This window comes from Oryza brachyantha, chromosome 4 (genome assembly GCF_000231095.2).
Source record: "Oryza brachyantha chromosome 4, ObraRS2, whole genome shotgun sequence".
NCBI classification, from domain to species: Eukaryota; Viridiplantae; Streptophyta; class Magnoliopsida; order Poales; family Poaceae; genus Oryza; species Oryza brachyantha.
The window spans coordinates 12,544,578-12,569,343 of NC_023166.2; the positions used below are offsets into that span (position 1 = coordinate 12,544,578).

Sequence of the window (24,766 nt, forward strand, 5' to 3'; positions counted from 1 at the left end):
CAAGACATCTGTATTTTCTCTATATAACCGTGTGGGCATGGATATCGTCGAAGTTGAATTGATGCATCATATATGGGAGAACATGTGTATGCCTAGGAAGTTGTTATGCAAGCATGCACCTCATCTTTTCACTTCTATTTATGTTTCTATGCCAAAATTTAAATTTTAAATTTTAAATTTAGAGTTAATTTTATGATTTTTTTATCAAAGTTTAATTTTCATCTTTGGCTTTTAGATCGCTGAGAATATATATAAAAGTTCTATTAACAAATTATTTTTTATTTATAAATACGTCATTTGTTTTTTCTATAAAAATATCAAACAATCACCCCCACTGTGTCTTTATCAATGCATGCATATAGTGAAAAAACATGTGTGCGGTGCCTTTATATACACAATTTTTATATATTATTGTTATTCATTATTTAAACCTTATACAGATATTAATTCTAGACAGATGAACATACACATATTTATATGCATTCGTAGTATATTAGGGCAATTCTCATATCTGTTGTATTATCACATGATTCTTCTGTAGCAACGCACGGGTATATGATTTTGTTGAACGGATGATCGAGAAAGCACGTAGAAGTAACGCACACCGGAAATGATCAAAGCCGAAGCAAACTAAAGTAGTAGGATCGTACGATATGGCGAGATTAGATTACATTAATTAGAGTAAGACTCGTGACTTGCATCGGCGACTAATATAATTAATCAATCAACTTTATTTTTTCTTTTCCTCCACACGGCCGGTCCGCATAATCATAATGTATTGTTGTCAATAATACATTTAGTCATGTCAAGGGCAAGGGGGGTGAGAGTGTAGGGCCATAGATAAATGGATGCAAGCATATTCTAGTCACGCAGAAGCACCACGCCAACCCACTAACTCTGATCGTTTAATTTAGTTTAAATCCAGGCTTAGCTAGGGGAGCTCGGCGAAAGGGAAAGATGGATGGATGGGGCCCGATATATTGAAAAACTTGATGGATATTGCACCTTCCCTAGAGAAACTAGCTAGACATGCAGCTCCTGCTACTTCCGTCTCGAAATAAGATTATTTTTTAGTTTTTTATATAATATTTTAACTCTTCGTCTTATTTAAATTTTTTTTGCGGTTAATATTTTTATTCTTATTAGATGATAAAACATGAATAGTATTTTATGTGTGACTAATTTTTCTATGTATTTTTACAATTTTTTCAAATAAGACAAGTGGTTAAACGTTGGACATAAAAAAACGAAAAATAAAGTTATTATGGGATAGAGGTTGTAATTAATGGAATTAACTAGCAATTAATTGCTCGTTATTTGTGTCTATTAGGGTGCAGAAGTACTGTTAAGAGCAAGTTTAATAGTAAAGCCAACTTACTAGCTATAAGCTATAAGCCAACTTACAGTCAACACATATAATAGATTGGCTACAAGGTTGGTTATAATTTTTATCTCTTATCTCTTTCTCTTACCATTGCATTTAATTTATTTTTCTTGGAGTTGGTGTATAGCTGGCTCTTGCATGAGAGCTGACTCCACTTTTTTTCTATTACCTCTTTCTTCCACATCAGCTTATAGCCAACTTATAGTCTACTATTATACTTGCTCTAAACTAATTATTAATTAGCCTGCTTTTTTAAATATATATATATATAAACTAATTAGCCATGGTTTTAGAAGAGGTCTTCTTTGGCTGCGTTCGGCGGGTTGGTATTTAACCGGCGCGGAAAACAGAGTAATAGATTAGTACATAATTGATTAATTATTAACTATAAAAAATTAGAAAAATAGGTTAATCTGAATTTTTTTAGAAATTTTTTGTAAAGAAAACACACCGTTTAGCCGTTCGGGATACGTGCGCGCGAAAAATGAGAAAATTTGGGATTAGGAATAGGGTTGTAAACGGCACAGGGCAGGGGCGGGGATGGCTGCAATGCCCGGCCTCGATTTTAATCCCCGCCCCCAGTGCTGAATTGAAATTCAGGAGAAATTCGGTCCCCGCCCCGAACGGGCCCCGAACTCCCTGAAATGGCATCGGGACTCGAGACGAGTGCGGCATGTCAGGCAGAGGTTGAGGCCGACAACTTCGAGTAGATGCGACGGGCGACAGGCGTACGGAGGAGCTGCGGAGGCGTCGGGATGATGACATCGGACGGAGGCAGGCTGCCAGTGGCGTTAGTCGGCGAGCTGAGGTGGCGGTGTCGAGACTCAAGTGTCGGGTGGAGGCGGGCTGGCAATGGCATGGGGTGATGATCTGAGCGGCGAAGGCGGGCTGAGGCTCGGCACAGAGCCACAGAGAGAGTGCATCAGCGGTGGCCGGTGTTAAGGGCAGGGGACGGTGGCGGGAAGCGGGCGACAGAGGGCGGCGGGGTTCAATGAGTGGACCGGATGTGAAGAAGGTGACGGTGTGGTGCAGTGAGCTCAGTGAAGTGGCAGTGGAGACCCGTGAGGCTGAGGCAGTGATGCAAATATGTGGGCCTAGGGTTTTCTCATTATCAATTTTGGGTTTGGCCCAACTATTCCTATTTTTTAAAAAAATCGAGGACCCATGGGGAACCCTGGGGAGATTTTTTTTGCCACCATCCCCGGCCCCCGACCCCGATTCCCCATGGGGCCAAAATGGTCCCCAGACCTGGCCAGCCTCGATGGAGCGGGTCCCCGCCCCCGATGGGGGAATTTGCCAAGCCTAGTTAGGAAGAGGGGACCGAACAAGGCCTTTATTTGTATACTTCATTATTTTAGAAATACACCTTCACATATTAGAGCATGCCCAACAAGTCATCCATCTCATATTACATCTATAAAATAGAAGATGAAGGGTAAAAATATGTTCTATAGTTCATCCAACACCTTCTCTATTTTGGGTCATCATTCATATTAGGAGTTTCTTTTTCCTTACTCTAAATGTGAATGCAAAACTATTTTTTATTGCTATATGCTTAAGGAAAAAATAATATTAGTTAATTTATGGTGGACCAAATAACATTAGTTAATATTGTGGTATTCTAAACTCTAGAACCATAGTACATATGGTTATGTGCACCATATCAAAAACTATATGGTTTTATAAAACAATCTATATTACCTATGGATTATCAAAAACTATATCCTTATATTTATATGACAAAATTTGAATTTTTAACCTTAAATCTGGAGTTGATTTTGAAGGGGTTTTTATCATAGTTCGTTTTTCAATTTTTTATATCGCTAAGAATACAAGTATAATTTTTTATTCATAAATTATTTTTCATTTGCAAATATGTTATTTGTATTTTTCCCTAAAAAGTGTACCTACAGTATTCCTGCCTGTAGGGAGAAATGAAGGCGGCCTAGATCACAATCTCAACAAATAGGCAGTACAGTGCATTTCTTTGGGGAGAAGAAAAAAAGCTCTCATGTTTGTAGCGAGAGGAACAATGCATTACGCAAAAGCATAATAGTAGTATTTGTCCTGAACAAGCCATTTTCCTTGTGCTGAAAATTATTGATCCGTGGAATTAACCACTCGACTGTTCGATCGTTGTCATATCCTGAACACATCACATGTCTTTCCATAATGCTGGAAAAAAAAAATCATGTCCTCGTTTACTGTACAGCAGACCTGACAAAAGTTGCTCTGAAGAAACGCACGGCAAATGATACACGATGGATTGTCTCCAAGCTGTGCTGCTGTGCTAGCAACACACTAGCGTAAGCGTTTCACATCTCCGGTATTGACGTATGGTCAGTACACCAGCGCCATTCCATGCTACTGCTCCCCTCGTTAGGAAAATGCAGTATATTGTTGACTAATACAAGAGGGGCATACAGCACTCAGAGGTGACATCCTAGGCAAACTTTCTTATTTTTTTCGCATGTTTACCGAACTATTAAACGTATTTTTATTAAAAAAATTATATAAAAGTTATTTTAAAAAACAGATTAATTTGTTTTCAAGTTTATAAAAAACTAATACTTAATTAATTATATGTTAATGACTTTTTTCGTTTTTACGTACACTAGATTCGTTAGCACAAGCGGCCGTGAACTACTCCACAAACCGCTTCTCCTTTCTATTTTAGCCACACATATTCTCTCACCCCATACATTTTCTATTTATCGAGGGACATTAGAGTCCTTTTCTTTTAACCGTAGTCCTTACTAAATAATAAAAAAATACTTATATTTTAGAACTAAGTTATTAATTAATTATTTCCCCATACTATATCCCTATTATTTTATATCACTTGTATGCATTTGCTTCATAGCATCAGACAATAAATAATCACGTCACAAAAAATAAGAATTGTATTTTGACTAGGAGAATGATCTAACTTGGTTGAGTTAGAGTTGATAAGCCACTAAAAAAATGAAAAATGAAGCAACAGAAATAATGTATTTTAAAAATATATTTATTATTAAGTAATTTAGTAAAGTGCAAGGTTCCTAAATCTGTTTGTCAGTCTCATCTGGATCCATGTATTATGTAGATTTAGGTTTCGGAAGTGATCAAAGTGTGTCATTCTAGCCTTGAGTTACCATCCCCTAGAATCTCACGTGACGCTGACGTGGAATGTCACCTCACAAAATTTCTTTTGTCGTTATTATTTATATTTCCTTTTGTTTTCATTCTCACTTTTCTTCTTTTTATTTTCTTTTTTCCCTTCCTTTTTTCCTTGTCCTGCTTCTCATCGCTACTTTCCACAAGAAGATCAAGGCAACCCCACTAGCGATGCAACATCCTCCTCCCAAACCCTCCTCTGGCAGTGATGATGCTTGAGAGGAAGAGGAGCACGAGTCCTTTGCAAGCACTACGATGTCGTCGTAGCCTCCCTGATCAGAATAGACCCTGAAGGTAGGGTGAGCCTCGCGGTGAGCTTTATGATCAAGGGAGAGCTCAAGTTTGTCATTATCCCAGCGAGACCTTCAGATAGTACTTCGATAGAGATTTGACATCTATCAACTTGATTTTTGCTGAGCTCATTGCCACCTCCATTCTCTGTGGCTCGGGATCTAGAGACACACTGACTCATAACTATCGTGGTGGCATGGGCCCCTCTTCTCTGCTCCCGGCCTTGACCTTTCTTCTCTATTGTCGAGGTTGATGGAAACCAGGCATGTCGCCTCTTGATCTACCGGACAAGGGGTCATCGAGCTTTCCAAGTTTGGCGCTATTGAGCTCGCCCTACCGTCACCACCGAGCTATCCCCAGCCATCATCGTGTTCACCCTGCTCTTGCCCTCGAGCTCTCGCAGTTCGTTGTTGTCGAGTTCGCATGATCACTACCACCGAGTTCGCTTGATTGTGCAATCCAGCTCTCCTAGTTCATTGTTATCGAGCTCACTTGATCACCGCCACCAAGCTCTCTCAGTCACCGCTGAGCTCACCATGCCTTTCCCTTTAACATCCAACTTGCCCTCCGTTTGCGATCATGACCAAGGAGCGTGTGAAGGAAGAATAAAAGAGAAGGACTCATTAGCATCATATAGGTTCCTAGAGGGGTTTTGGCCAATTGGGTTTGGAATGACATTGTAAAAAAGTTCTATAAACTAAAATTGTATTTTGAGAGCATTAAAGGGATCTTTGAGTTGTCTAGAGGAGGTGAATAGATGTTCCTGGAAAACGCAAGAACGAAATTAAATTACGAGAAATTCCAACCAGGAAGACCGGGACTTCCAATGAGTCTTCTCTATATCCATAGAAGGTTACTCCATGTATCAACCTCGAGATTGAGCTTAGTTTCCACGAAAGTTGCCTCTTTTCGTAGTGAAGTTGAGGGAAAATCTTACAAACTCTCTCGAGCTTTCCACAATGACCAAATGGTCACGAGTGACATAGCCAGCTAGGAAGACAACCTTCAAGAGTAGTAAGCTCTAAGACGTTAGCCTCGAAATCAATCTCCAAGTGCTCAATCAACCATAATCTCATGAGGTCTGCAAATCCACAAATCTCCTACTCATCTACACAAATAAGACCTAGATCCAAGAGGAAGATGTATGGAAATCCAAGAAATCGACCTATGGGAGTAGGTCTAAAAGTTGTGGCAGCCAACCTCTCAAAATGGGGGAGCGGGAGTTAAAAATTTACACCCCTCGAAAACTAGTAATTACTCACATATTCAAACACCGAAACTTCCGTTGGTGCCAATCGAAACTTCCAATAAGGCTTAGGAAACTCTTAGAAGATTGGTTCGAAACTTCCGATCAGAATTATCAATCAACCCTCTCTACCTAGAGGAGAGCTTTGATCAGATCATATAAAGTTCCGATCAAGCCTCTCGGTCAAAAGAGGAGGTTGATCAAAACTTCCGATCACCTCGACCAGAACTTTCTATCGCCACTTGACAACAGTGACCATTTTCCCTTATGAGTATGGTGTTTTGTGTTTGCCATTCTAAAGATCAAGGAATTAGATAACACAAACAAATAAGCTTAGAGATCAGTTATGCCCTTTACTCAAAAAATTTATGTTAAACTTTTACATTTATTATTAATGATTTAAAAGCCTAGATTGAAATTTTAACTATGATGAAAAAACTCTAAAATTAACTTTAAAGCTAAGCTTAGAAATTCCAAGTTTAGCTGCCGCTGATAAGCCACAAGTAGACGATAAAAATGTATTGAAACCATAGTTCAACCGAAATATTCCACAACAATACTCAGGAGTACGTGGTACTATTTGTTGAAGACTGCAACAATTGATTGGGGCCAATGCGGCCAAACGTTCCATTAGCACCCCACATGTTAGGAGGCTCTTTTTCTCCTAAGCTGTAGCACCCCACATCTTTTCTTTTTTTTCATAGAAGAGAAAAGATGTGTAAATGTGAAGGGAAATGGTCCAGCTGCAATGAATTGGAACTCTGAAAGGTCGTCCTCACCCAACCCAAATCTTGCCTCCTCTTTCATGGCTTGGATAGCAATGGAGGAGGCCACTTTTTTTCCTCTCTCTCTCTCCTCTTTTTTCTTCCATTTTCTCTTCTATGAAAAAAAAAGAGAATTCATGGCTTCTTCTTGCTGCCCATTCATGGCGATTCTGGCCTAGGAATAAACCCCCACCCATTCGGGCATTAAATCCATCCCCATTGCGGCCATGGATGGCGGATGTGGATGCGTAACCGCATCCACCTTCTCTCGATTTTTATTTCTCTTCTTCTTCTTCGACTATAGGAATCATGGGCTCAAATGTCATCAGCAGACGGCTCCAAAGCTTGTGCCTTGTCTCGTCAACTGTACACCGCTGGTCCATGGCCAACTCGATCGAGATGTTTGCCTGTAGGCTGTAGCAATGCCTGATTAATTATGATTTTTAGTAGAGCAGTTATCATTCGAAATTGTTGGTGAACTGTTGTGCGTAGCCATTCAACATGAGCAGCGTTCTTTCCTAGGTAAAGAGACTAAAGGTGAAAAATTATCTTTTTTTATAGTTATTTAATGGTGTAAATAATAAAATTAGTCAATACAAAAGTTAAATCTATTTTTAAAAGCTGTATAGAATTTTTTAGAAAAATATATATCATTTTATTTCAGAAAACATACACATAAAAGTCAAGAAAAAAATATGAATAATAAGGAGAAAAAAACGCAGCTATGGTCCTGTATATATGTGTGTAACATCCTACTGTAGCTGTCAATACTTTATCTTTATTGGTGATGAGGGCAATTATCAAGCACATTCCTCATGATTCAGAATTGAACTGCCACTTTAATTTGACACGCCCCGAGGATTAGCTTAGCACCCTAATTGAATGGTGGTGAGCTCCATTAATTATTAGTGACAATCACTGCTAGGGTATGCTGAGATGTTCGTGTATAACGTGTATATATATATATTTTTTTCCCATGGAAGTCCAGTCTGGCCTCTACAGGGAACCAAAACCGGCAGGTTCAGAGAATTCAGACTTGAGAGGTGAAGCATGGCGCTGTTCACAGTACATGCACCGTTGGCTGATCAGAGTATCAGACCATGCATGCACCAACGTATTGGGGACTTTGCCGACTAATCGTACAGAGAAACCCTACTACGGAAATGTCTCGAGAGGTTAGCTGATCAAACGGCTCAAATACTTTTAACCATAAACAAACAAGAGACCCTTTCCGGTGCTCTAGTATTATATTACCAGTAAAATTAATCTGAACCATTGATTAAAATAGTATTTTAATACTTTATTAATTAATTAATTAGTAGTAGTATTTTGTAATTTAATGTTTTTGGCAAACAAAAAGATAATAGGTAAGTGAGTTTTGGTAGCCTAAAGAAGAGAAGATCGTGTTCTTCATGTGCGCATCCGCGACGGTTAGGTTGCGATTTATGTAGCCCGGCAGAAGAGAAGATAATATGTACATGATTTTCAGGCTCACAATTAAAAAGATAATAATAGCCTCCAATTTTTTACAGCACAAGCACAATTTAATCACGGACATTTTTATAATGGTATAGATTAAATTCTACTACTAGTAAAGTACACCAGAAAGGGGATCAACAAATAAACCAAACAACTAAAAACAATTTATCAACAAAATTGTTATATCTGAATTATTTGTTGATTGAAAGACAAAAAAATAGACTAAAATAAAAACCTTGAAACCTAACATTAAATCTTAAAATTTAAATTTAACTGTAGCTCATAATCTAACAAGCGCTCTCTCTGTTCAAAAATACTATAGTATTAGTATTCTGCTCGGTCTCCATTCTTATTGTTTGATTATTTATATTTGAACAATATATTACCGACAACTACAAAAAATATATGAAAATATTTTTAAATATTGATCAAATGGTATTAGCAATTATTTTTAAACGCTGACTTGGAGTAAAACAAGCACACCTTGTATCCTATAATGGACAAAATACTAACTCCATTAAAAAAAACCTATTTTTACCACACGTACATACTAATACAAAGTTATTTTTAATAATATAGATAGAGCGTAGGACAAAGTTATTTTCGTATTATAAAGGGCGCAACGAAAGCTACTGTTTGGTGGCGAACATAATCGTCGCCCTCCCTACGTCATAGAGGTTTGAAAAGAGAGGCCCCTGGCCTGTCTGTCATTTCTTTTTCTTTTTCTCTCAACAAGGCGAGGCGTGTTACGTGTAGGAGTATATGCGTATGTATACAAATAACTTTTTCCTCCCTTTTCTGAAAGGCGAGGAACGAAACGGACACGCAGAGGACAGGGACACACACACAGCCACAGCCACACCCGGCCCAGCTAAGCTAAGCTACAGCAGAGTTGCGGCACTGTTAGTAATTTAGATCTATCTATACTTATTTTTATAAGTATATTAGATATTTTATTTACAACTTCATAAGATGTATTTATCAATTTATCTATTTTAGCGTGATACATAATACATAAATTTATCGTAAAGTTATATACTTTTATTCTGGTAGAATTTACTCTACGCATACCGCTGATTTAGTATAATAAAAATATATTTATCAGATTCAAAATAATATACGACTCATAATCATTCGATGGTACTGGGTTCCCTCCTCCCAAAGTCCAAGCTATTCCCATTTTCCTCCGAATGGCAACGCCTTCTCCGGCGTAGCGTTAGCCTTAGATCAGATTAGATTAGGCGGATAGCTGCTCTGCTCGTACGTGTTATGGATAGCTAAACGATATATTTGTAAACCAAAAATAATTTATAAATAATTTTTTTATATACATATTTTTATTGATATAAAAGCCAAAATAAACTTTGGAAAATCAAAAATCAGCCTTAAATTTAGGGCTAAAAAATTTAAATTTAGCTTATACACGAAAATAACCATAGATGGGGGTGTAGTGTGGTTTCGCGTCGAATCGAATCATGGATTCGTGGTACGATACGCGACCAGATTGGTCCACTGCTGTCGCTTCCTCACTGTTGGTACGCAGGAGATGAGAGGAGGGGAGAGGAGACCCAGCAATCAATCACCCACCCAGCCATTAGATCTTCTGTATGACGGCCCTACCCGCTGATCAACTGAAGCCACATGAATATTACAAACAATTTGCACATCAATCATTTTACTGTATCCATAGTATTAGTGTTTTAAAACTAACGGGTGAAAAGAAAAAAGGCTCCCTCTGTCCGTCCAAAATATAAGTGTTCGTATGAATCAAAATTTGTGACATGGTATAATCATATGCTTTCAGGCATTAGATCTTCGAAAGTAGTAGAAAGTGAACAATTTAGAATTTAACTATTGAAATGACTAAAAGAGAATGTTATCCGCGTACCTAAGTTGTCTATTTAAATAATATAAAAATTGAAGTATTCTATAATAGAAGTAAGACGTTACGATTGACGAGCCAACAGGGGCATACAAAGACAATAATAAACATAATGACAATAAGAAACATAATGCCGTGGTGTGTGCCCATGTGTGTCACGGGATTAGTGTGAGCACCTGAAAGATTTTTTTCCCTTTTCTTTTGTTAAGAGAGGGTGAATTATTTCAACGTCTTGAATATCTGGACGACCTGGAGAGACGTTTAGTAAAAGAGTACTGGACTTTTAAACTTTTAGGCGTCATCGTTTTTACTTTTAAAAAGCATTAGCTAAATACACGTGTGTAGCAAAAATAAGTATTGTTAAAAAATATTTTTTTAATCGGTCGAAACAAGATCACATATGTATATATAAAGTAAAAAAAATGACTAAAAAACAAAAGGAAAATATCGTGCTTAAAAATTAGGAGTGTTAGAGCTCCACGAACATAAGTAAAAGATAATTAGAGTATTCCATATACTTTCTTGATTAATGAATCGTATAACAGTGATAGTGGTGGTGGTGCCGTTGACAGACTTAAAAAATAATTAGTGAGTAAAACTTTCATATATGCCTAGTTAAATATCCAGTCCCTCCATCAAAAAAACAACTTTTCAGTTTTGGGTTGAGCGTTTGACCATCCGTTTTATTTAAAAAATTTTCAAGAAATTTTTTAAAAAGTAGTCACACATAGAGTACTATTTATGTTTTATCATCTAATAAAAATAAAATCATTAATCATAATTCTTTTAAATAAGATAAAGAATCAAACGTTATATCTAAAATCTAAAAAGTTATTTGTTTTGGGACGAAGGGAGTAAAGGCGAGTACGGAAAAAAAATGCCATGATAAAAGAAAACCTCATAAACAATGTATAAGGTGGTGTTTAGTTGCCAAATTTTTTTGCAAAAACATCACATCGAACATTTGACCGGATGTTGGAAGGGGTTTTCGGACATGAATGAAAAAAAACGAATTTCACGGCTAGCATAGAAACCGCGAGACGAATCTTTTGAGCCTAATTAATCCGTCATTAGTACATGTTGGTTACTGTAGCACTTATGGCTAATCATGGCATAATTAGGCTCAAAAGATTCGTCTCAAGATTTCTTTCATAACTATGCAATTAGTTTTTTGGTTCATCTATGTTTAATGCTTTATTTAGGTGTCTAAAAATTCAATGTGATGTTTTTAGAAATTTTTTTAGAACTAAACAAGGCCTAATTTTAATTTTAGTTTGTCTTAAATTTTTTTATAAAAATACACCTAAATTTCTGTTTATACCTAAAAGCCAAATATGTATCTTTTAAACTTTAAATTTAAATTTAATTTGGACATTTTTCATCGCAGTTTATTTTCTAACTTATATTTTTTAAAAAAATATACATAAAAAAGTTTTATTTATAAATTATTTTTTATTTATAAATATAAACGTTTGTTTTTTTTCACCAACAACCAAAGAGGTGATCCTGGTAAGTATAAATATAACCATAACCACAAATAGCCGTCGTCTTTGTCTGCCTGTGAAAGAATTTACTGCCCGTCAGCGATCCGGTGCGGCTTGCACGCGGCCGGCCGGCCGCAGTTGCCGTCGCGCGACGTGTGGCATGCGCTCGCCACGAGAGGCAGGGAGACCGGACAGGGGCGCACGAGATTTTTTGCCGTGCAGCCTGTCTCTGCTTTGACTAGTCAAACCTCAGCTTGGAGCCGACGAGATTTTTGTTTCTCTCTCTCTCTCTCTGTCTTCCCTTCCTTTTCCTTGTGAGGTGAACAGCCCAGCCCAGCCCAAGTTTGCAGCTGGCCCAACGTGTAGTTCAGTTTTGCAAGCCCGTCAAGCTGATTGGGCCTAGACGACGGCCTGGACCTACCGTGGACACTCTTTTGGGCCATTTTCGGTTTGAAGGCAAAATTGGCCTTGCTAAAGCTTAGCCACTACTATGGTAGTGTTTTTCGAATATGGTTTGATGACATTTTTTTGGTGAGGCCTTCTTCTAGAAGACAAATATGACCCTATCAAACCATAGTTTGACACATTTTGGACTCAAAAAAATAACTTTATCTTACCTAATATTGACAATAACGAAATTTTATCTTGACACGTTATGGTAAGTTCAATTTTGGCCTCAAAACAAACCAACCCTTTATTACAGAATTCATGTTACTTGACTTTGACACAATGGTTTTAGATGGTGCATCAAGGTACTATATTTTCTACCATAAATTTATTGTACATTCCGATACAGGTATCTCAATGAGTTGATACACTAAAAGTTCGATCCATACAGGGGATCATCTTTTTGCTTCTTGGAAAACCAAATGACATATTTGCAAATAGAAAATAATTTTTTATATAAGTGTTCTTAGTGACCTAAGAGTAAATGGTGAAAAATAAACTATAATAAAACTCTAAAATCGACCTCAAATTCATGATTAATTATTTAAATTTTGTCTATAATTATAAAAAAACAAAAAGATAAGGGTACTGGTTACTTGCACAAGTGTCGTAAAATTTCTCTTCGAACAAAGGTACATATGGGTAAGATGTTTTTGGAGTTAATATTTTACAGAACGTTTGGATTTTTTTTTAACCAATTTACATAGGCAACAAACCAAATGCATCCCTCATTTATCTGATCGTCGGAAAGATTGACCACGAGATATATTACATGGTTTACTACCACTTCCAACTTTATTTAGCTTTGCCAACATTTGGTACAATAACAACCTAAACAAACTCTTACAATTGCTATCATACAAAAAAAATCAGTAGTTCCAAACATTCTCTCACAAAAACACTACCAAAATTTGGTAAGGCTACACACCACACAAAAAAAAGATGATGATGCTAATGAACTTACTTCTGGTGACAAAGCCGAAAAGGAAACTGGGTGGATAGTACCAGTTGCCATCAATGGGCATGAAACAATGATCATCAGTCTATCCTGAAGCAAAATGGTGAAGAAACCATCCGACGCTAGCTGATTAGCATTGCATAAACTCAACTACTCACCTGATGCACAGATGTCCAGATGTGAAAGTAAGAGAGAAAACCGGAGGGCTGAAGCTAACTTAAGCATAAACTAAGAGCAGCACTAATTGCAAAAAAGACTTACAAGAGCAAGAACTGAAGTGAAGACATTGGTTATACTTATCATGATGATGCTAAACATTGATGAATTAACCCTAAGCATATTAATATGTGAGTAGCTCCTAAATTGCTCTCCTTTTTATTACTATATCTACAGCTGATTCCTCAGCGACACCCTGCTCATCGCCTGCTGATACACAGCCGGCGCCGCCGCCGTCGCCGGCATCGTCTTCTGCTTGATCTCCCCCTTGGGGATCACCGTCTCCATGCCGCCCTGGCGGTGCCTCAGCAGCGGGTGGTGCGCCGACGGCGGCGCCAGCATCGGGTACTTGAGCCCCTCCACTACCACGCCGCCGAGCCCCGGCGGCGGCGGTGGCAGGCTCGGCAGCGCCGGCGACGGCGCGTGGCCGAGCGCGTACGGGAAGTTGCTCATCGTCGCGAGCGGGTCACGGGGAGGAGGCAGGTGCAGGCCGAAGTGGGGCGCGAACGGCGACGCGCCGCAGCCGCCGAGCCTCATCAGGCTGTCCTGCATCGACGGCACCTCCGGCCTGCGCGCGCCGGCGTGGGGCTGCGATGACCCCGCGCCGCCGCCTGGTGGCGCCGAGCCGCCCGCGGGGTGGCCGCTGTTCCTCGCCGCCGGGACCTCGTGGTTGTGCTTCCCCTCGTAGGTGGTGATCACCGATTTGAGGTCGTGCGACGCGCGCTCCACGTGCTTCCGCACCAAGCACCCCTGGTGCGTGCACTTGTAGTAGCTCCTGATCACGACGACGACGACACGTCAGCATCAACGGAGGAGCTCTTGAGAAACGGAGAAGCCTGAGACGACGAAACGAACCTTGGGTTCGGGTTGCCCTTGACGACCTTCTGCCCGTACTTGCGCCAGCGGTAGCCGTCGTCGAGGATGTCGACCTCGCTCGTCGTCTGGATCACGACTCGCGGCTCCCGAACCGCCCGCGACGCGGTGTTCATCTCAATGGCGCAAGACTCTAGCTTCCTGGAGGATTCAGATGATTCAGAGCTGCGTGTGTGTGCATTTCCATGGAAGGAACAGAGGATGTAGAGATGCGCGAGACAGTGATGGGTGTGGTGTGACCTTCTCTTTCGCTCCAGCTCGTCGCTCTCGCCGTCGGCGGCGGCGGGAAGTACGTGTGTCACCTTCTCGTCCCTCTCCACCTCGTCGGACACCGCAGACGTGACGTCGACGCCGTCCGGGGACTCGAACTGCGTTGCCGCGCCCGCGCCGTCCTGCACCTGCATCGACGCCGTCGAGTCGCAGAGCTCGCCGGGGACAGAGGGGGACGACGTCACCTCCAGTCCCTCGCCGCCCACGCCGCTGTGCCACAGCTGCCTCGCCTCCGCGCTCGCCTGTCCGCCAGCGTTGGCGGCGGCGCCGGCGACTGCCGCCGGGGCGTTACCGCCGCCGTCGGGCGCGTGGTCCACCTGCGCGTCGCCGGGCGAAGGATGCGCCGGCGGCCGCCGGCTCGCCGCGGGCTTCGCGTGGTTGTGCGTGCCCTTGTAGATGATCTCCGTGACGTGGCCCTCGTGCGAGCGCTCCACCTTCTTCTTCACCACGCAGTCGGCGTGCGTGCACTTGTAGTAGCTCCTCGGGTACTCGCTGTGCTTCACCTGCTTCTGCCCGTACTTCCTCCAGCTGTACCCGTCCTCGGTCAGCGCCGCGGCGGCGGCCGACGCGACCGCCGCGGAGTCCCCCTTCCCGTCGCCTTCCGCCGCCTGGCCGTGATCCGGAGGCGACGCGCCGCCGCCGGCAGCGTTGTCAGGTGCAGCGCGGCTGATCTTGCAGCCGCTCTTCACAACAGCAACCTGGCCGTTGAACTGCTGCTGCTGCTGCATCAGCTGGCTCTGGCTCGTCTGGTTCGCTGCCTCTTGTGCCGTTTGAGTGTTAGCTTCAGTCTTGACAGAAACCTGCGTTCTTGGCAGCGACTGATACTGATTGTTGGGTAGAGATTCCTGCAGCCAGACAACATGACATTCTGGTTACAAAATCTCTGCATAAAGTATGTTATTACTACCAGAAAACTTCAGGAAATAAGTTGCTGGTTCAGTTAATAATATTTGTCCGTTCAAGTCCTTTCGATAGAGATGTACAGTGACAAGAAGCTCCCAGAATCAGTGAAGCAGCAGTAATAAGAACAGGTGCAAAGACTATGAACAATTTTCAGTTACTGCTCACCGACTTTTCTGCAGCTGTGTAGTGTGAGGATGTTAGATTCAGAGGCTTGAAAGAAAATGCGCCAGATACTTCTTCAGTTGGAGGGGCTCCAAATCTGATAGGATCATTGTCGTTGACACCACCAAGCATATGCAACTTCCCCGTGGTCGGCGAGGCCTGACCCTTCAAGACATTGCATATTCATGAGCTTAAAAATGAAGCTCATCCATATATGAACATGAACAGAAGAAGTAACGACACTAATAACAGCTCCTTTATGATTAACCATTTGCATTCACAGCGCAACAGTAGCAGTTCATTTGTGAAAATTAAAAAACAATGCAGTACGTTTGATGGAGAAGTCTGAACTTTCACGAACCCCCGGAGAAGTCAAAAGTTCAGTAAAGCGACCATTCCTGGCCAGCTTGCTAAGCATTTCATACGCACGGAAGCAATCGTAGCTACATGTGTTTATCAAGCTAGAAATCGTAATCACGAGCCAAAGAACAAAAGATTATGGATAGTTGGATACCATGGCATTGGAGAGGAAGATCGGCGATTCGAGCAGGGTCGTCGGGCTGAGGCCAGGCGGGATCGTCACGTAAGGCGACGGAGCCCCAGCAGACGACACATCCGCCGGCGCGGCGGCCGCAGCCGGCGGCGGGTTGCACGGCACGCTGATCCTGGCGATGTGGCTGAACCCGCCTCTCGCCCTCCTGTCGGCGAGGCGTCTGCCTCCGCCGCCGCCGCCGGAGCCGGAACCGGAGCCGAACCTCTGGCCAAACTGCGGCGTCGGGGGCAGCGACGAGCGCCTTTCCTCCGGGGGCGGCGGCGAGCCGACGGCCACCGACAGGCCATGCCTCTCGAACCCGCCGGCGGCGACAACATTGGAGCCACCGCCTTCTCTCCCCAGCGCTTCCGCCGGCGGGAACGCGTCGGCGAGGAAATTCGTCGGCGGCATAAGGTAATCCGCGCCTCGATGGTTCGGATCCTTCCACTCCTCCATCGCGATGTCTCCGTCCATCCCAGCCTAAACTCGCTCAACCTGAAGCGTCTCAAAAATGATCACACACCATCAGTAAATGCAGGCTTAACAACACTGAGATCATGACAAAACACATAAAAAGAATTCAGTTTCAGAATTGATCCTTGTTCTTCACAAGAATCACACACGCACAAAAAAAATGTTCTTGAACAAAAACAGAGCCACCTTTTTCCAAACAGAAGGAGGCCAGGTTCCAAAACTCCAAAAAAAAAATTCTGTTCACCTCTCAACTCGATTCCAAACCGAAACCGTGTCGACGAAGGTAAACGACAGCTCGCAACATTCGAAAGGTTAGGCCGGCCGGCAGGCAGGCACGGTCCTCCACAAAAGGGAACATGAAACCGAAAAAGAGGGCCCAAGAACAAAAACGAGATCGTTCGATCCTTCTGCTTGCTCGCTCCAAGAACAGGAAAAGCGAAGGCCAATGGACCCCCAGCGGTGTGCTCGAGCTCGGAGACGACCCCTACCGGCTCGGACCTCAAGGTGCACAACATGAACAGCAGGTAACAACTTTTCTTAGAACCGGTTTAAATTTCTCGTGTAAATCGGTGAGATTCCGTGTCCCGGATATGGGGATGGAGGAGCCTCACTGAAGCAACATTACGATTTAGAAATTTCAAAAAAAAGATGAAAACTTGAGTTGGAAGAGATGCATGAACGGAAGAAAATCGGAAGGCGAGGATACCGAATCAGGGATGACAGAGGAGGAACTGCCGGCACCTGAGGCCGTTCAAATCATGTTCGTTTTGACAGGACGATCAGCTCAAAATCTATTTCCCTTCTCGGCAATTTCTTTTTTTTTCCTTTTAAGGGTATATGAACAGGCAGTCTGGTTCAGGAACAATGCATGCCAATGCCTGGATCGAAGATTCAAGAACAAACTCGCATCGCGGAGAGAAACAAAAAAAATGCAACGAAACCGCATTCTGATACAGTCCAGAGACCATCTCCACAACCGCAAATTGGCATTTTGCCCCTATGAAACGAATCAAACCATAGCCCAAGAACAACCTCCAGATAAACGGATCAAGAATGCCATAGAACAGAAACCCAATCTCCCCCACAAAGGGGAGAGGCCTTGCATCCATGCATTGCCCCATGGAAATGGCAGTGCATCCATAGAAAAACATCCGAGAGAAACGACAGCGCTGACCTACCGACGCATCGATCGATCCAAGAAGAACGCAGCACTGACCTCCCCCAAGAAAATGGCAATGGCGGCGACGGGAAGGCGAGATCGCGAGAGGAGCCCCAATGGCGGCGGGGGGCCAGTCTCTCTCCCACCTCCACGATGGCGACTCAGTCAACCGTCCACCACCACCCCAAATCCAAATGGCCCAAGAGAGACCAACCGCAGCCGGAACGGAGCACAAGGATCAGGGACAAATGATGAGCTGCAGCCGCAGGGGAGTCAGGAAAAGAAGGTTCCCTTCCCTCCTGCCATTATTACTCGGCTCTCCTCCACCATTTCTCTCTCCTCCCTTCGGTGCAATTCTTTTATGTAGAGAGAGAGAGGAACAAGAAACAGAAAGAGATGAGAGAGAGGGGGAGAGGAGGGGGGGGGGGGGGGGCGGTTTGACCGAGAGGATGGGGGAATGTGCAGGGAGAGGATTCGTTGGAACTCGAGTGGGTTACGGGAGAGCACATCCATGGCATGCATGCAAGGCAATGCTGCGCGTCGCGTTCCCCCTCCCTCTGGCCAACCCATCAACTTGAGCATTTTTCCCATCTACATGAGATATACGAAGTATCACTATTTTTTAATATAAAATTTAATATCTTTTATTATCTAAGATATTAATAGATATTTTTATATTAGAAACAGTGGTATCTACCTTCTAAAATTGCTCTATCAACTTTATCTTTTGAACTCTGTTTTAGAACTGTTTTCAGCAGCACAACAATCATATTCTCCATTCTAAAAATAAAGAATAAAAGGTAAAATTTGAGTTTCAGCACAACACCCATCTAATTCTCTATTTTGAATGCCATTCGTATTAGAAGAAGAAAATCTATATTTAGATGTTTTCTCTCCATCCTTAAAAAAATATAGAGGATATCATATATGATAAAATTGTTTTAGATGATCATCCAAATGAAGATATGGATGACTAAATTTAGATAAGCTGTTAGATTTAAAATTTAAATGTTTTTGTGAAGTTTATTTTTTACTTTGACTGATCGTCAAGAACACATATAAAAAGTTACATTTATTAATTTATTTTTGTTTATAAATTTTCCAGTCACCCTCTGCACATGCCCATTGTTGCGGCATTGCCTTCTGTCTCTGCCGTTTCGTTTTTGTTTTCTTGGTTTTGGTTTCTTTCGTTCTGGAATGTTTTGCCTTTTCGGAGTTCTGGTTTGTCATGGAGCTGTTGGTGCTTTCGAATTTATTTACGGTGTTTTAATTGAGGTACGGGGCTGTACTCTGGGTCTTACGGCAGAGGACGGAGAAAAGGTTTTCTAGGCTGGGTTAATGACTGGATTCTCCTGTGAATGTCGGTGTTAATGACTGGGTTTATCCAATTTATGTGGTATGTTTATTTTCCGCGGTGTGTGAATATATACATATGTGCGTGGAAGTGTTGTTTTTTATTATGTTTATGTGGATAACCTAGACCGATAGACGTTCTATAGATTCTGCATTAAACGGGTAAGACTTTAATATGGTGTTTTTTAATTGTCACAATGGTATAAACAGAAGTGTTATGTTTTAAGTGTTTATATGAGGGCTTCACTTTATCGTCTTATATATTGAAACCGCGCGCCAGCGATACGATGATTATCCGTGATAATTACGATAATCACAGGAAAACCGAACGAATTTGAATTTAATTTTTTTTAAATAAAATCGCCGAGGTCTTAGGGTCGAAACGCGTGCTAGTTACTGATTTCCCTGCGGTTTTAGTGTAAACAATAATCATGGTATCAGGGACGGTGATTACAACGGTTTTTGCAATATTGATGATTTGTTTTTTGAAACCGTGGGATATGTTGTGATTATCACAATATATCATCATATTTTTTTAATTTTTCTTCTATTTTTAAAATCTTTGAATTCTCATGATGTTTATCACCATGATTTTTTTTATTTTTCTTCTATTTTTAAAATCTTTGAATTCTCATGATGTTTATCAAACCAAACCGTCGTTTAGCGACTTAGTGTTATGACTTATCGTGGCCTGGAATTATGACCAATTATCATGACGATAATAGTAATATTGCCAACCCTGGCTTATGTTGAGAACGGCTGATGTAGTACAAAGTTATTCTAGAAACAGTATTATGTTCCCTTACTAACTTTGTACTACGTCCAAAAAAAAACTTTGTATCTGTCCGATCAATTGATCAGGCAGACCGTATTATTATTCCCCTATACTATACTATATTGGGTTTTGTGTTAAACAAAAAAAATGTGATTAGAAATATCCTGAACTCATTAATTTTAGTATTTATAAATTTAATAATTCTAAAATTAAAAATTAATATGTAGTTTAGTTGTAACAAATATAAATTCTCGTTTTATCTTAAACCGTTGTAATTTTAAAAAACATAGTCAACATATTCATGGTATGATTATTTTAACATGTTGGTAATAACTAGTCCTTGAAATGCACACATTATATTTTTTAAGTTGGATCTTAAAGTGTATATATGCACTTAATAATAATCAACGATGAGTGGGGAAACACCAAAGCATACTCTTTAGATGTTTATGAGACGCCCCCCCCCCCCCCCCCCCAACTTTCTTTTACAAACAGAAATAAACTACTTCTGCGTTACTAAAAGAGGCCGAAAATGAAAAGAATCACTGTGTGCACTATTTTTACATTATATAGCGTCTCCTCTTATAGTCTGTTATAGTCTGTGTGGTTTGGCTGTTAAAAAATATACTCCCTCCTGGCGCCGTTGAACACATATTTAACCATTCGTTTTATTTAAATTTGGTATAAAAATAATTAATAATTATGTAATTTTTTTGAATAAGGTGAATAGTTACACGTGTATAAAAAAATCAATGGCGTCAAACATTTAAGGATGTTGGGAGTATATAATATCTAAAGAAGTGAAAAGATTAAACTTTCTGGCCATCTGGATACGCCATGTCATAGAAAAACATGGACATTTGATTTCTCCCTCAAGACTAACAACCCATTGAATCCAAACATCTTTGTGCAACAATGTCTATCTCTCCACGTCCCTAGAGTACGTGCATTCGTATAAGTGAACTGTTATGCTTATGAGCAGTTTTCTTAGCAGGTACCAATTTTATATAGAAAATTGTGATACCTCGTGTATTTCCTCAAGAATAAGAAAATTGCGCTATGCTTATACTATGTTTTACAAAGGAAAAATGCATGAAAAACTCCATAGTCAAGTGAGACCGTTTTGCTAAGTTTATGTGAAATTCATCACCATAGATCCCAACATGGCCAAATCCACGAATTAACAAGAACATGTGCTGGGACGGCTCCTGTTTCGTTGAGACTAGCCGTTTTATCCACCAATAAATTCTGCTTTGATTCGTAAAGGATGTACCCGCTGCTACAAGCTGGCATGTGTGAAGAAATCAGATATGTACTCCTGCGTTGCAGGCTGCAAAACCCTTCTGACTCAAGCACCAGCAGCAGCATCGATCCCAGGCTTTCAAACCAACGATTCAGAGCGGCCGTACGTCGTACTCAGCACTAGTAGTACTAGCTAGGAGTATACTAGCACGATTAGGATTCAAATTTTGTAACGCAATAATCATTCCTGCATTCTCATATTTTCAATTATTCTAATGACCTCGGAGCCAATCAGATATTTACAAAGAAAATCTAATCTAATTAATATAAAATTCAAAAGTTGGTTACTAGATGAGAATCTTTTCAAATCTCCTTAATTCATGTTAAATAATCTATAAATACTTATATTTTGAAACGGTGGTAAACCTCGTCTCATTTTCACTCATTCTAGATTATCTCGAAATAAGTTTGTTTCTAAGTAATCTTTGAATTGGATTTTGTGAAATCAACAAATAAATGTATTGAGAATAGATAAATAGAGAATAATTGGACTAATAATAAAGGATATATTAGTCTTTTTTTTCTTCTATATTGATATGTATGATGAGCGAAAAATATAATCATTTTGAGACTAATGGAGTATGTGTGAGACGACACCGGGTTAATTTGGGTGTCGGTCGCAGCATTAAAAAAAATCAAGACGTATTTGGCGTTTGAAACCCTGAACTCCGTACACGGTACACTTGTATTGTATCAGGACCTTTACACGGTAAAAGATGGGAGAGGGTAAAAGAGGCTGGGTATTTTGACGATTTGACCCCAGGGACATGGATTGATAGAGCTGTCGCCGACGAGTAAATTGAAGCAAACACAATCTAGTAATGCATTGTACTGCAACGTGGCCATCACGAACATCTCATAAATATTCAAGCCTCGCGTACGTGCTTGCTTCCATTTATGTGCAAACGTGCAGTCGTCACAGGGCGAAGGTTTGGGTCGGTCCGTTGGATTAAATTTTGTGTGCACATAAATAAACCAACAAACATTTGCGATCCTGCATTATTATATTTTTATTATGATGTATATACAGGATACTTAAAAGTATATATAGGACCTTATGAAAATATTTCTTGTAACAACCTTCAATAGGTCTACCCACCACAATTTAAATCCTAACGTGTAACTACTCTGTTCGGATGCTACCTATGTTTGTGGTACAACATGTGAGGTTTGCAATTTTGCATAATATTCATGCATTTCATATCCAGTATGTGTTCGCAGTATTTTAAAATATAATAACTTTTAGCATATAAATTTTAAAAATGAATTTAAGAACAGAAAACATCCCCACTGTATGTCAATCTGACAATCTTGCAGTCCTACAATCACCAGGCTATCTTCCATAAAAGAATCGCTGCGTACTTCGCTGCTAAACAGCGACACCACACGCTCGAGGGCAGCAATAACGGCCGGGATTTAATGGCGCCATTGGATGCGAGATTCCACGCTCCCGACGTGATGTACGGTTTCACGTATTTAAAACCACGCCTAAGTCACTGTTCAGAGGTATTTGAAATGATGGCAAATGTTAAAAGTTTTGGTGGTAAAAGTTTTAGCATTATATTTTTTAAGTTGGCTTAGAGACATACAAAGTTGTCATTTTTTTTTACAAAAGTGAGAGGTGGTCGACGTGACCACGTCCCTATGCACTTTTTAACGAAATTTACTAGTCTAGACTACCAAAATGTCAAATACAAAATTATCATTTTTTTACCCTAGTGTTTAGATCCATTCTGCCAAAAAGTGCTTTAAAATTAAAAGACTTTTACCATTTTGAAGGATAAACATGGCTCAAGTACACCATCAATCTTCCCGGCTACTGCTACTCTCCTACTCTACGGCTACTGCTACTCTCCTACTCTACTCATCCGTAGATACCGGAGTAATAAGTAGTATTCCATATAAACGTAGATTACAATAAAAGGTACAATGGTTTAAGCAATTATTATATATATATATGGGACATGTTGCATGGGCACGTGACCAAGTAGTAGATGAATGAAAAGAAAGCGACCAAGTTTTTTTATTTAATGATGTCACTAGAATGATTTTCATATTGTACATGTTTTAAGTTAACTATAAAATGACGTGGAGAAGGAAGAGAATGAAAAAGAAGTTCCCAACAGCTCGTCCAAACTAAATCATTCATATTTAATCTAAAATAGATTTTTTTCTTCACCTCAGTTATAACTCTCACAGAACATTCAGATTATATCCTACATGTATATTTTAATCATATTTTATAACCATCTACCATCGCATTATTCTTAATCTCTCCTCTTGAGATTGGATGTTGATGTATGGAATGAGGAGAAAGATTGGAGTTTCTCATTATAGTATGAAGGATGCTCTATTATTTTAAGGATGAGATGAAGTATCCGCCGAAGCAATTTTTGTCATCCAAATATTCTATTTTTAAGATGAAGAGCATTCCTAGCAGCTTATCTAAATTTGATCATCTATATTATCATTTAGATGGTCATCTAAAATAGATTATCTCTTAATGTCGGCAATGACTTCGACAAAACATCCATATATATTACATACTCTATATATTTTAATTTTCCAATCATCTACTCTTGTGTTATTCTTGCTCTCTCCTCTTGAGTTTGGATGTTGAGATATATAGTGAGTGATGAGAGTGAAATTCTAATATAAATGATGCTTTATTTCTTGGGGATGAGATAACTATTTGCTGGAGCAATTTTTTCCTTCATATACTCTATTTTTAGGATGACGATGGATGTGGTATCTACTGGGATTGTTCATATGCAAGAGCTAGCTATACTTATATTTAAAAATGCATTGAATACATAAGTGAGAAAAAATGTAAAGAGATAAAAATTAGAGTCAATCTATCATATATATTGACTCCAATATAAGTTTATACCTAGTAAGTTAGCTCTACTATTAAACTTGCTTAATACTAGAAAGACTTTATTTCTATGGTATCATCTTTTAGCTTATGATTATGCTTATAAGCTAAAATTTAAATTTTCAAACTTAAGTTTGAAGTTGATTTTGTTTTTTATTGTGGTTTATTTTTCAACCTTATTTTTATATTGCTGATAATACATATATAAAAATTTTATTCATAAATATTTTTTATTTGCAAATATGTCATTTGACTTTTTTATGAAAAAACAAAGCAATCATCCCCTTAGAGTAACCGTTGTATTGGAGTTTGAGAAAGTATGAAACAAATTTGTTCGGGTTGGAGAAAGTGAAGGACAAATGCATTATGAACTTATGAACTGAAAACGTGAATAATATTTTAGTTTTTTTGGTTGTACAGACGAAGAGACTTATCATTCTGTTCTGCTTATGCTATTAACCTAAATTTAAATTTTAAAATTTAAATTTGTAGCTGATTTTAGGGTTCATCATAGCTTATTTGTAGCTTTTACTTTTATATCACTAAAGCACAGATATAAAATTTTTATTTACAAATTATATTTTATTTACAAATATATTGTTTGGGTGTCTCAAAGAGCCGAAGGCCCAGAAGGTAAGGCTAGAAGTCCTTTTGGACGGAACTACTATATAAATATCAGCAAACCTTGGTTCAAAAAATTAATCCATATATACTCATGGTGCAGTGGGAACGTGCAACAAGCCCATCAAGTATGAGCAGTAAGTTCGGTACAATTCCAGGT

At 40.0% G+C, this 24,766-nt stretch overlaps 1 protein-coding gene across 1 annotated transcript; it reads right to left on the reverse strand.

The window, feature by feature from the left end:
• Positions 1-12,870: 12,870 nt before the first annotated feature.
• LOC102704143 (probable WRKY transcription factor 2) lies at positions 12,871-18,059 on the reverse strand. Its single transcript, XM_040523373.1, has 6 exons — positions 17,738-18,059; positions 16,030-16,542; positions 15,519-15,680; positions 14,421-15,295; positions 14,163-14,321; positions 12,871-14,082 (listed from the first exon to the last, which is right to left on the reverse strand). Exons 2-6 carry the CDS (start codon positions 16,519-16,521, stop codon positions 13,479-13,481), a joined length of 2,292 nt encoding a protein of 763 aa, XP_040379307.1. The 5' UTR covers positions 16,522-16,542; positions 17,738-18,059; the 3' UTR covers positions 12,871-13,478.
• Positions 18,060-24,766: the final 6,707 nt, after the last annotated feature.

Coding starts and splice junctions, on each gene's coding strand:
- LOC102704143 (XM_040523373.1), bottom strand. CDS start 16,521: ATGGACGGAGACATCGCGATGGAGGAGTGGAAGGATCCGAACCATCGA. Junction 15,681..16,029: donor TCTTCCTCTCCAATGCCATG/GTATCCAACTAT, acceptor AATGTCTTGAAG/GGTCAGGCCTCGCCGACCAC. Junction 14,322..14,420: donor GAGCTGGAGCGAAAGAGAAG/GTCACACCACAC, acceptor TGAATCCTCCAG/GAAGCTAGAGTCTTGCGCCA.